This window comes from Hordeum vulgare, chromosome 3H (assembly GCF_904849725.1).
Source record: "Hordeum vulgare subsp. vulgare chromosome 3H, MorexV3_pseudomolecules_assembly, whole genome shotgun sequence".
NCBI classification, from domain to species: Eukaryota; Viridiplantae; Streptophyta; class Magnoliopsida; order Poales; family Poaceae; genus Hordeum; species Hordeum vulgare.
In genome coordinates this window covers 580,411,893-580,425,352 of record NC_058520.1, presented here as the reverse complement: position 1 = coordinate 580,425,352, position 13,460 = coordinate 580,411,893, and the positions used below count along the sequence as shown (strand labels likewise).

Here is a 13,460-nt window from a genome sequence, read left to right as displayed (position 1 = left end):
ACTGCCAAACCTGCAAAGAATCCAAAACACAAAGAATTACACTGCATAACATACAACTCCCAAATGAATATGTAGAATAATAATATTAGTTGTACAAATGCGTCAATAATCTTTACCTACTAATAAAGAAAATAGTGCTTCTTCCGTACGTCATTCAAATTGCCCTTAAAGTTAACTAAAATTACCCACCAATGCCACCTACAAGTCATAAAAAACGTTTCAAACACGAAAATATCCGGACTGGACCGGCCCGTGTAGTCACCTCCTATATTATGGTCTGGGCGTTGGAAAAAGATGCAGCACACCTGTTTGGGCTGGCCCATGCGTGGGCGCCTGTTTTTTTGGTTTAATTTTTTTATTCGTCTTTTCAGTTTCTTTTTTTCTACTTTAAATAATTTAGAACTTCAAACAACTTTTCTCAATTTTAAGAAACTGAGAATTTCCAAATAAAATATTCAAAAAATCATTTGTTTAGAATTCAAAAACTACTCACGAGTTTTGAAAAATGTTTAAACTTTGAAAAAATGTCCATAAAATAAAAAAGTCAATGACTTTAAACAAAAGTCCGTGTAAAAATCTTAAAAACAGTTCCTGCCTCTGTTTTTAGTCTCATTTTTTATTTTCATTTTTCTGTTCCATTTTTTAGTTTAAATAATTTAGAACTTTGAAAAACTTTTGCAATTTATAAAACTGGGAATTTTGAAATAAAAGTTTGAAGAAAATATAAAATGTTTGTGAATTCAAAAAATGCTCGGGATTTTTGTAAAAATATTCGCATATTCAGGAAAATGTTCATAATTTTGAGAACAATTTTGGTGAAAACAATAAAAGTCCAGGATTTTGAAAAAAGGTTTGTGTGTTATTTTTTGAGTGCAATTGAAAAAATGTTTGCTAATTCAAAAAATGTTCATGCATTTCAAGAAATGTCCTAAAATTTTAAAGACATAATATAATCAGCATTATTGGAAATTTTATTATTTTTCTCCCGTTGCAACGCACGGATCCTTTTGCTAATAATAATCTCTCCCTAATAATAAAGCAAATAGGGTTTCTGGTCGTCCGTCATGGAAATTACCCCTAGAGTTTGCATAAATTACCCACCATGCCAGCGGTAAGTAATAGAAAACGTTTTACAAAGCAAAAAATCTTGGACTGGGCTGACCCATGTAACAACCTCTTACATTACGCTCTGCGCGCTGGAAGAATATCTAGCACACCATATGGGCCGGCCCATGCATAGGCGTCTGCTTTTAGTTCCTTTTATTTATTTATTTTCAGTTCCAATTTTTTTTTTATTTTAAATAATTTACAACTTCAAATAATCTTTAAAATTTTAATAAACTGAAAATTATAAATCAACATATTTAAAAAATAAAATGTTTGTAACTTCAAAAACTGCCCGGAGTTTTGTATAAAATGCTCGCATATACAATAAAATGTTGCAATTTTAGAAACATATTTGTACAATAAGAAAAGTCCATTATTTCAAATACAATTCCATGTACTCAAAATTATTAAAGGCATTTAACAAAATGCTTTCTAATTGAAAATATATTAATGCATTTAAGAAATGTCCTAAAATTTTAAAAATAGCTAATGCCTGTTTTGATAGTTTATTCTTTTTATTTAAAATTTTCCATTCCATTTTTGTTTATTTCTAATTTAAATAATTTAGAATTACATAAACTTTTGCATATTAAAAAATAGGAATTTTGAAATAAAATGCTGACGAAAACATAATGTCCATGAATTTAATAAATATATTACTGATTTATAACAATGTCCATGAATTTAATAAAGATATTACTGACTTATAACAATGCCCATGAATTTAATAAATATATTACTGATTTATAAAAATGTTAGTTTATTTAGAAAAACTTCATGCGTTTCAAAAAATGTTTGTGAATTTAAAATAAAATCCTCCAACTTAAAAAATTATGTTCGCCTTTTCTTGAATTGGCCGCCAATTCAAAAGAAAATATTTAAACCTGTTCGAAATATAAAAAATATTCGCGATTTTTAATAAATGTTTGTAAATTGTAAAAAATGTTCTGGATTTTAAAATTGTTCCCATATTTGTAAAATTGTTCACGAAAGATCTAATGTATGTAGTTAAACATTAATGCTTCTAAGTCTTTGTCACAATATACTATGTGAATTTTGAAGAATTAACTGTTGGATGGATCCAATTATTATTGTATGTTTTCTAATTTTTTTTATTGAAATTCAGAATAAATCTTTGAGTTACCAAGATTTTTGACAACCATGATATATATTTTTTGAAAATGTAAAGATTGTTTCAACTTGTGAATAAATTTAAAAGAAGAAACATTTTCTTGCATTTGTGCATAAAATTTCAAAATCAAGCGAAGATATGCGAACATAATGTGGTCACCATCATTGAAGATTATGTTTTTTTTTCGTGGCAACGCACGGGCCATTTTGCTAGTAATACCAAAAAGTAGAGAATATGCTAGTGATGACACTGAAATTTTAAAACTGCACAAATGCACTATGTAGCAGATCGAACACTACTAAAATCTATTAGTAATCTTAAAGAAACACACAGAACCTTCACTCCATCGCTCCTTGAGATTGCATTTCTGTGTATACATCAGGAAATATTTAAATTGAATAAGACATCAAGGCACTACTGAAGTTTGTTTCAAGGGTTTCACATAATCTAGCTTCTTGGCTTCTAGCATCACCATTGCTTGCTACCATAATCTAGCTTGCAGGCCCAAAGAAGAAGGGAAATAGAAGGCAGTGACAAAGTTCATTTCAAGGGTTTCACTTTGTGTCACCTATTTGAACAAAGTAGAAGCAATCATATTTTATATACGCCACCTCCTGATTATGGTCTATACAATAAAATGAATCTAAGGAAAAGTACTATAATAAAGTGTACATTGACAATGAAGCAACTAAACTTTTATTAACAACACATTAGTTAATGATATGCAAAAAGAAGTATTCACATGATTTTCTAAGTGAATCAGTTGCTTCTTGTAAAGAGCCCTCACCTGAAAGTATAAAAAGTAAATAATTCAAGGGAATATACATAGATATCATTTTTTTTTCTTTATTTCTGGTTGTATACATATCATTTCAGTTTAACTTAGCACATCATTGATTAATCTTAATACCAAAAAGTAGAGAATATGCTAGTAATAACACTAAAATTTTGAGGCTGCACAAATGCACTATGGAGCAGATCGAACACTACTAAATCTGAAGCAAAGATAATATAACATCTATTAGTAATCTTAAAGAAACACACATAACCTTCACTTCCATCGCTCCTTGAGATTGCATTCCTCTGTACACAGAGGGAAGCATTGATTTGGCGCAACAGTCATGGAGCAAGACTACATCAGCTAGCACAAGAACAACAGATTTAATTTATTTCATGGCTTAAGCAACCTGAAAAACTCAATAACACATTTACACAAAAGCTTATAAATCTCATAATACATTTTAATTATATTCCTTCTTCGGTGTCAAATGATTGAATAACTAACCGTAAATAGTTCACATAAATGTATGTTAGTAGCAGCAGACTAGCACACAAGCCCACCCTACACAGTATGACACACATGATTAGTTGGTGGATCGAGGAAGGAATTTCATGCCATGAACACACGCTAGCCGATCGGGTAACAGTTTCCTAATCAGAATTTTGGCAACCTGGGATCTAATGTTAACATCATTCATGAATCATACAGCACATCCTAAATACTATTGTGCATTCCTGACACCTGACCCTGTTCGGAAAAAACCAACCACCGAATCACAGTCGAATAGATGGCTTGGAGCAACCCTAAATCCTGGCGGCTACGCATCCAAATCTAGCGCCTATCTCACGAGGAGCGGATGAGGCGGCGCATCGAACCGTATGTACCTAGGTCGACGTCGCAGCGGGCGGAGGAGCAGTCCGAGTGCTGCGCGACGAGGTCGGCAAAGGAGGCGCGACCGGCGAGGATCTGGGCCCGGAGCTCGCCGAGGCACGCGGCCGCGTCGGCGCGCGTGGTGGCGGAAATGACCTGGCCCTCGGGGCCTTTCCAGAAAGCCTTGCGCCGGGACCCCTCGTGCTTGATCAGGATGTGCGACGCGCGCACTATCTCCTCCCCCGACGCAGACGGCGCCGACGCCATCTCTTCCTCCCTTGCTCCGCAGCTCGCGGCTCCGATCGCTTCAGCGGTAGGGAGGTGGAGCAGGAGATGGTTGGGACAGCGGCGAGGGAGATCGACGGGGAGGCAGCGGCGTGGGAGATCTAGGGGGCGGCAGCCACGCATGTAGGGAGGTTGGGCATGCATCTAAATCGGGAGGAGAGGGGGAGAGGAGTCAGCGGCTGTGGATGGTTGTGGATATGGTTTTCGTGGTCGTGGGTTGAGACGTGAGGCTGTGGCATGTGAATTAAATGGGTTGGCTCCGAATTTTTTTAATTCCCCGCGTCGATGACTTGAAAGTTTTCTCCGCGCACTTCCTGTTTCGGACTTTGCCGCTATTATTTTTTCCTTCGCACGCTTCCAGTTTCAGGCTTTGCCGCATGGGTGACCAGATGGTGTATATAGTATGGAAAGCTAAACCCGCTTGGGCCCGGATGATCTATCCGTGACGGTTTTCGTGACAGTACGTCGACATCTGTCATTAAGGGGCTGCCGTTTTAGGGCCCAATCACATCCTGCTGGTCGTTGACTGTTTTCATGACGGATTTCCGGAACGTCATCAGGAATCCGTCACGGATTAACAGATTTCTTGTAATGTATAGATTTACTTATTTTGCTTCGTATGTAGTCGACTAGAATATAACAATAGATCCAGACGACCTTCTTCCCCTGATAAACCGCTCGATCCTCTTTCTTTTCAGTCTCACACGTGGAAAAAAAATGAGGCGTTACAAGTAATCAAACACCCGGCCAATTGGTCGAGCACACGGCGCGCCACCGGCTGAGCTAACTTTCTGATCTGTTTCTTTACACAAATTACCTGATTTTATACATTACTAAATGATTGAAAAAGAAAAACAACCGTGCCTATCTTGACAAGTGGACAAAACCATTTGATACGAGTTTTTTTAAGGACTGATGCATCATGCTATACTTCTCATTTTTTATAGTGATGAACATTTTCTAGTGAAATAAATGTCCAACTCCTTACAAAATTCGAACAATGATCTTCTTTTTCATGTGTCACAAAAAATAAGAGTTTGTTTTGAAACATCCCTGATATTTTTTTTATAATGAGCCAAATAATTTACGCACTAGTAGCTTACGTACAAACATCTTGATAGTTTTTTTACCTGGGAAAAATTGTTGCAAATATTCTCGGTAACTTTTGTGCAAATACATGATAATACACCCACATCGTGGCTGATAATTCATGCGGAAACATCATGATGACTTTTGACCCCCGAAAAAGTTGTTGGCAAACATACACCGGCAATTTATATGAAAAATTAACATGATAATATACGAACAATAAAGCTGGTAATTTACTTAGCCGAAGTGTGATAATTTTTTGACCAGGGGGAAAAAGTTGTTGAACCGCCCTTCCTGGTAACTCATGTATACTAGCATGGTAATCTACGCACATCGGCGTTGATAACTTACTTAGCTGAGACACGGTAACTATTTGTGACTTGCGGAGCCGGGGAGGAGGAGGGGGTTGTTGAAACTTACATGGTAAATTATGTATAAAAAGCATGGTAACATGCACACAATCAATCTGATAACTTACCCACAAACAACATGGTAACTTTGATCCGGGTCGGTTGTTGGAAAACATACCCTCGATAACTTTTGTGTTAATAGCAAGGTGCTACACGCACAGTATACGCACAATAGAGCTGATAATTCACTTAGCCGAAATGTGGTAACTTTCTTTACTAGGGGAAAAAGTTGTTGAACCTCCCTTCCCTGATAATCAAGTCTATTCGCATGGTAATCTACACACATCGGCATTGATAACTTACTTAGCCGAGACATGTTAACTATTTTTAACTTGTCGAGAGGGGGGGGGGGGTTCAAAAATTACATGGTAAATTATGTATAAAAAGGATGGTAACATGCGCACAACCAAAATGATAACTCACCACAAACAACATGGTAACTTTGATCCAGGCTGGGTTGTTTGAAAACATACCCCCGATAACTTTCCTGTTAATAGCAAGGTGATATACACACAATATACATTATAACTGCCCCATGCTTTAACCTTCTTGTACTATAGGTACCATCCTTATTTATCATGTTGCTCGTACCAAATTCATCACACTCGTCATGCCAAAGTTACCAAGCCAATCTTTATTATTGTTTCTGATATGGCATAATTAAGAAAGGTTCAAATAACATTGCTTATCTACAGTAGACAAAAACAAAAGGTGGCTTAGTTGGTTATTAGGCTCAATAGCAATTGCAAATACCTTGGTTTGAATCCTCTTTCAAGCACTTTTATTTTCTTTTCATATTATGCAGCAAAAAGCCAGAAAAAACCACTAGCGATTCACTGCGGTTTTGAGAGAAGGAAAAAAATCAATGCAAGCAAGCATGGAATGACAGCGATCAGGTAGGAGCAAGTCATGCAGACCTGTTGCTAAAATCAGGACGTCCTCAAGTTAGCACAGTCCTATTCTGCATGCAATCGGGAATACAGTGTTGGAAGGCTAAGTAAGCAACACGCTTGCTCACCCTTGCTAACAAATGAGTATTTTTTAAGAAATGGAATATATTAATATCGCGAAGAGATCAATTATATTTGGTCTCTGTACCAACAAGATGTCCAGAGACATCAAGAATACACACAACAACAAAAAAGAAGAAGAAAAAAGCCATGTCATGGCGATCGGTCACTAGCAACAACAACCTTCTAACCACCATCAAAGACAACACCCGGCTTACAAAAGAGATTCTCCAAAAGCAATGCCTCTAAGAAGAAAACAATGCACAAGCGTTGTCATTGCCTTATAGAAGATCTTGAGTTTTCACCCTCGAGAAAGTTTGAGTTCACCGAAAAAAATGCCTTCAACAAGGTCATTGCGAGGTACAACCAATGAAGGCCAGAACTTGGGTTTTCACCCTAGGAATCGAAACTCGGTACTCGAGGAGCACCATCAAAATTGCAGACCTCCAATGCTTCCGCCCCCGCTTGCAGATGCCACTGTTGCAATCCACCAAACACCTAGCACACAATCTTCACCGCATCGAGCACACTTTTCGTCAACGCTTCAAGACCTCCAATCACAGCCGCCATGACTTTGTCCACCTCTATCAATGCCTTGAGAATCTTGACTTAGACATGTCCCATGACTTCGGTAATAAAGCGAAGCTTCACGTCGCATCCTTTTGAAGCCGTGCTAGCTGATAATATAAGCACGTGCGACCAAAGCCTCTTCAATCTAGATATGCACGAGCGACATTCGCCAATCTGTTTAGATCTCTCGCGGGTAAGACTGATGGGGAACGTTGGATGGGAAACAAAAAAAAATCCTACGCACATACAAGATCTATCCATGATGATGACCATCTACGAGAGGAGAGATCAGATCCACATACCCTTGTAGATCGCTAAGCGGGAAGCGTTAAGAAACGCACTGGATGTAGTCGAACGTCTTCGCAATCCAAATCACAAGACGTCCCTTGATCCAATCACGATCTAGCGCCGAACGGACGACACCTCCGCGTTCAGCACATGTGCACCAATAGCGGGACCTGGATGCACATATTGATTCCTACATATTCTACAAAGATCTTTATTGGTCGAACCACGATGTCACGGATTGAATTAATCCCGTATGTCGTTCCCTTTGTCCGTGGGTATGTTACTTGCCCGAGATTCGATCATCGGTATCTCTATACCTAGTTCAATCTCGTTACCGAAAAATCTCTTTACTCGTTCCGTAATACAAGATCCCGTGACTAACTCTTTAGTCACATTACTTGCAAGCTTGTTGTGATGTTGTATTACCGAGTGGGCCGTAGAGATACATCTCCGTCATACGGAGTGACAAATCCCGCTCTCGATCCATGCCAACCCAACAGACACCCTCGGACATACCTCTAGAGCACCTTTATAGTCACCCAGTTATGTTGTGATGTTTGATACACACAAGGTTTTCCTCCGGTGTCCGGGAGTTGCATGATCCCATGGTCATAGGAACAAATACTTGACATGCATAAAACAATAGCAATGAACTAACACGATCATATGCTACGTTCATAGTTTGGGTCTTGTCCATCACGTCATTCTCTTAATGATGTGATCCTGTTATCAAATGACAACTCATGTCTATGGCCAGTAAACCTTGACCATCTTTGATCAACGAGTCAGGCATTTAGAGGCTCACTAGGGACAGTGTGTTGTCTATGTATCCACATATGTATTTAGTTTCCAATCAATACAATTCTAAGCATGTATATTAAACGATTATCATGAACAAGGAAATATAATAATAACTATTTTATTATTGCCTCTAGGGCAAATTTCCAATAGTATCCCACTTGCACTAGAGTCAATAATCTAGCTCACATCACTATGCGATTTACATTGTAATGAATCTAACACCCATACAGTTCTGGTGTTGATCATGTTTCGCTCGTGGAAGAGGCTTAGTCAATGGGTCTTCAACATTCAGATCCATGTGAACTTTGAAAATACTTATGTCCTCCTCCACTACAAGGATACCCCTTGTAAAGCAACACATAATTTACAAGATTTTAACTATACATTGCAAAATTTATTATAGATACGGATATAAGCGTTGTAGCATATACATTGCAGGTTTGTTGTGTCCCTACAGTAGTATACAAATGAAAAAAAACCAGATGAATTGAGAGAGAGAGAGAGAGAGAGGGAGATGCACGAAAAAGAAAAAAAGAGCCCACGATTCCCCTCTGCTCTCATGGATCGGCACCACCTCTTCCTCCTCCTCCCCATCTCACCGCCGGATCTCTCCGTCCCCTCCTCCCCACCTCACCGCCGGATCTCCCCCTCCCTTCCTCCCACCTCGCAGCTCTGACGGATGCCAGATCCACCGCATCTCCCACCCCTATCGTGTCCCATTTCTCTCTCTAGTACAGCCCAAGGTCCCAATCAAGCCGCGACGCCCTTGCACCCGACTCGATCTGGTGCTTGCGGCCAACCAAGACCATCCGCGACCCTCCCCCTAGGGTTTCGGATGTCGGCTCCGACGCCGGTGGCCATGGTATCCTCCTCTCGTCCGGTGAGTGCATCCATCCCCCTGGCTAGGTCCTCTCACCCTTCCACTTCCTCTAACCATTGTTGCCCTCTTCTTCTGTACACGTGCAAGGGGAAACCTGCTACGTGTGACGTCCAACGTGACGCTGCTGACAATGATGTCAATGGACGGGATGTGTCGCGACGTCGATGAGGATGTGCTGAGGCGGGAAGTAGAAAGGGAATACAACGACCATCAAACTCGATGGCATGGTGCTGGGGGTGGAGGACATGGCCTATGTGGCGCTGTACATGGAGTCGGACGAGGGTAGGTATGTGTGTTGCGCAACCACTACTAGACATCTGAATATATCCAATGCTACCTCAGCCAAAAAGCATCAACATAATTTATCAACCTAAGACTATGGATTCAGTTGCGTGTGTGTTCTGTCGAGTTTTCTTGATTATCTATGTCTGCCTGCTACTTAGATTAGAAGCTTTTTTTGAATGATAGGGAAGGTTGCATAGACGGACAACCCCCACATGCACAACACTAGTCACTACCTTGAACGCATGTCTAGAACTAATATCCAAACATCGGTAAATTCATCTCTTGAATCATATGTTCTGAAACAGCAGCCATGCATGGAAGGACAAGCCATGTAAATAGGATTTAGTCGTATTTGAATATGTTCTATACTTTTTTATAATTTTAATTTTGTGTTGTCAATTATTCTCTACTGTAGGTAGCTCTCATACTACGCAGAGTCAAGATTGATGCTATGGTACCATCAGTGATTCCAGCGGAAGATATTTGCAACCTGAAGTGTTACACAAGGTTACTATTGTGCCAATGTGTCATCACGTGTTTCCATTATTTTATCAAACCTTTAATATATCGTCAGGTTCCCTTTATTCTATGCTAGAATTGGTTTGGAAAAAAAGTATGCAACTATGACCATGAAATTTATTGAGTTGTATTGAGAATTACGCAGAGTGAAGTCATCATTTCTCTAAGCCCTGTAGAACACTTACTATGAATTTTTCTTCTGACAATGTTTATGAAACGTAAATGAAGTAAGATACTAGAAACCAAGTGAAGAAATTGATAGATATTTTATTGGCTTAGCTGTTAAAAACTACCTGTAAAAAATATCTTTATATAATTTCAGTATTAGCAAACTAATTCTAATGACAATTGTAGATTCGTTTAAGCCAAACCATAGGGTAAGGATTCATTCATTACGGATGGCTTATAATTAGGTGCTAAATATAGTTTTTGTGTTAATGCATTCTAATTGATTGTATACTTTTAATGATAACAGAGGGGCTTTTATTTTATAAATTCTTAGTTGTTACTCATATATGCAGGCCATCTTCAAGGCTATGAAGCGAAAGATCAGACAAAGGTTTTCACCATGGCTGTTATTTACCTTAGTAACTGCAAGTCTACTTCTTTCCCCTATTGTATTTCTTTTATTTGCACCTGACTTCTTGAAAGATGATAACTTGCAATCATATTGTAGAGTGGTTGTATTTCTATTTGTATTCCTAAAATAGATTGAAGTTTTGTTTATATCTCTATAACATCGTGTAGTTAATAAATAGGTTTGATCATTTAAACGTTGCCATTACATGACTTTATACTTATTTTTCTTTGTATCATGTCTCCACTTCCATTTAACAAGGATGTATCCCTTTCTCTAGTTGTAAGTTCTGATCCTAAATTTAAACTTGATGATGCTGAAACTACACATGAATTTTGGGCACTGCATGTTCATATGACACTTGTGAAAACTGAAGAATTGGTACGAAGTCGCGAAACCTATAATATTCTTGGTAATGCAAAAAAAAGGTTGCATTGTCTTTGACCTTTGTATGTGAAACATCATGCCTGTATCACTACTTGTATCATCTCAATGCATTGTTTGTTAACAATTCATTTTCTTATTTACTTTCTACATTCAGAAGATATGTGAATGAGGCAAGTATACTTCAATGATGGTGATGGTGTTCTGGTTCGTGATCACGATGATGGATGTTTTTAGTATTAGTTAAGTTAGTAGGGATGATGTTCATGTTGGATGATGTTGCTCTGTAAAGTTTTTGTTAAGTTGTAGGAATGTGGATGGATGCTTTCAATTTAAGTTTTGTTTTCAAGAACATATTTACATTATGCATCACATTTGGATGATGTTCCTCCTGTAATATCCACTATTGTAATCCAACAATTTTATCCAATATATGATTTCTACCTTTCATGTGTATATTCTTTTATTTGATATAGATAATTGCAACAATTATGTGGATCATTAATTTTATTTATGGGAAGAATAAGCGTTGCAAATTCTCCGTTGCCAAGTAATTAGATTTGGATTCATGTACATCAAGTACAACATATAAAAGTGTTGTAAAACTTTGTTTTATGTGTTGTACTCTTGGAACGGTTTATTTTACCAACGGAAGAATAAGCATTGCATTACGTGCTAGCAACACTGGATAAGGCAACACATAAAGACACTAACAACGCATATCTGGATCTTTAGATACGGAAAAAACCGTTGCTATGGGGGGGGGGGTCATGTTGTAGTGCCCCTTGATGTAATCACAGATGGAATTGAAGCGTCACTTTATGTGTTTGGTCCTCTTGTAAAACCTTAGTTGCTTGGCTAGAGCAATGGCACCAATGTTGTCATAGAACGGAGTCATTGGATCTAGTGCCCCGGGCACAACTCCAAGATCTGTCATGAACTCCTTCATCCACACACCTTCTTTAGCCGCCTTCGAGGCAGCTATACACTCCGCTTCGCATGTAGAATCAGCTGCCACGCTTTGCTTGGAACTAGACCAACTTATTGTACCCCCATTGAGAATAAATATGTATCTGGTTTGAGACTTTAGAGTTATCCGGATCAGTGTCAAACCTTGCATCGATGTAATCCTTTACGACAAGCTCTTGATCACCTCCATACACGAGAAACATTTCTTTAGTCCTTTTCAAACACTTCAGAATATTCTTGACCATTGTCCAGTGATCCATTCCTGGATCACTTTGAAACCTTCCCGTCATACGTATGGCAAGGCTGACATCAGGTCTTGTGCACAACATTGCATACATGATAGAGCCTATGGTTAAAGCATAGGGAACGACACTCATCTTTTCTCGATCTTCTGAAGTCACTTGGAATTGAGTCTCACTCAACTTCATACCTTGCAATATAGGCAAGAACCCATTCTGGGATTGTTCCAATTTTAACTTCTTCAAAACTTTGTCAAGGTATGTGCTGTGTGAAAGTCCTATTAAGTGTCTCGATCTATCTCTAAAGATCTTGATGCCTAATATGTAAGCAGCTTCTCCTAGGTCTTTCATTGAAAAACTCTTCAAATAATCCTTTACACTGGTGCTAGAAAACTTTTCTTGATGACGAGATGATGTATATACTTCTCGCACCCCGTTGGTTACCCCAAGTGGAAGGTTGAGATGTAGTCAGCAGCAAGTTTTCCCTCACACGGAAACTGTAAGGTTTATCGAACCAGTAGGACTTCTAGGATCAACAAGTAGGTGTCTTCCACCCTGCCGCTAGCAGAAGACGTGGATATGCACACACAACAAAAAACTTTGCTCCCAACGAGTACACAGAGGTTGTCCATCTCTCTAGCCTTGTAGTTTGCAAAGGATCAAAACACAAGCATGAAGGTAATAGTGATTGCAACGGGAAAGTAAATGAAAGCAGTAATTGATGGAGGTGTAAACAATGATGGTGATAAGGACCGGAGTCAGATGATGTTCACTAGTGATGTATCTCTCCCAAAAGATGATAAACAACTATGTTAGGGTAAACAAATCACAGTTGGGCAATTGACAAAATTATGAACGCACCGCAATGCTAACTATGCTACCGGATAGTTAGAGGTTCAATAGTAATGGGAAGTACGCCAATACAAGTAGACCGTTTGTTCATCAGCATCTACTTACTAATCATCCACCTTGAGATATCTATCCAGAACATCTCTCCAGTATTAAGTTGCGAGCCCCGCCCAAAGTGTAAACTCAAAGCAACGGACAACTCCATTAACGAACTATGTGTAAGGTAAACAATCCTTGCAACCATGGTCACAAGCACCGTTTTTTTCTCCCTGGTGGCAACAACACTTCCCCTAGTCTCATGTTTTTGTCACTCAAGCTAGACATCGAGGGGCATGCACCCACAATCATGCATAACGCTCCCTCTTGGAGTTACAATCTACTACTCGGCCAAAGCAATAAATAGCAACGGAGAACA

At 38.7% G+C, this 13,460-nt stretch overlaps 1 protein-coding gene across 1 annotated transcript; it reads right to left on the bottom strand.

The window, feature by feature from the left end:
• Positions 1-3,098: 3,098 nt before the first annotated feature.
• On the bottom strand, positions 3,099-4,234 carry LOC123440739 (peptidyl-prolyl cis-trans isomerase Pin1-like). Its single transcript, XM_045117288.1, has 2 exons — positions 3,905-4,234; positions 3,099-3,380 (listed from the first exon to the last, which is right to left on the bottom strand). Exons 1-2 carry the CDS (start codon positions 4,155-4,157, stop codon positions 3,229-3,231), a joined length of 405 nt encoding a protein of 134 aa, XP_044973223.1. The 5' UTR covers positions 4,158-4,234; the 3' UTR covers positions 3,099-3,228.
• Positions 4,235-13,460: the final 9,226 nt, after the last annotated feature.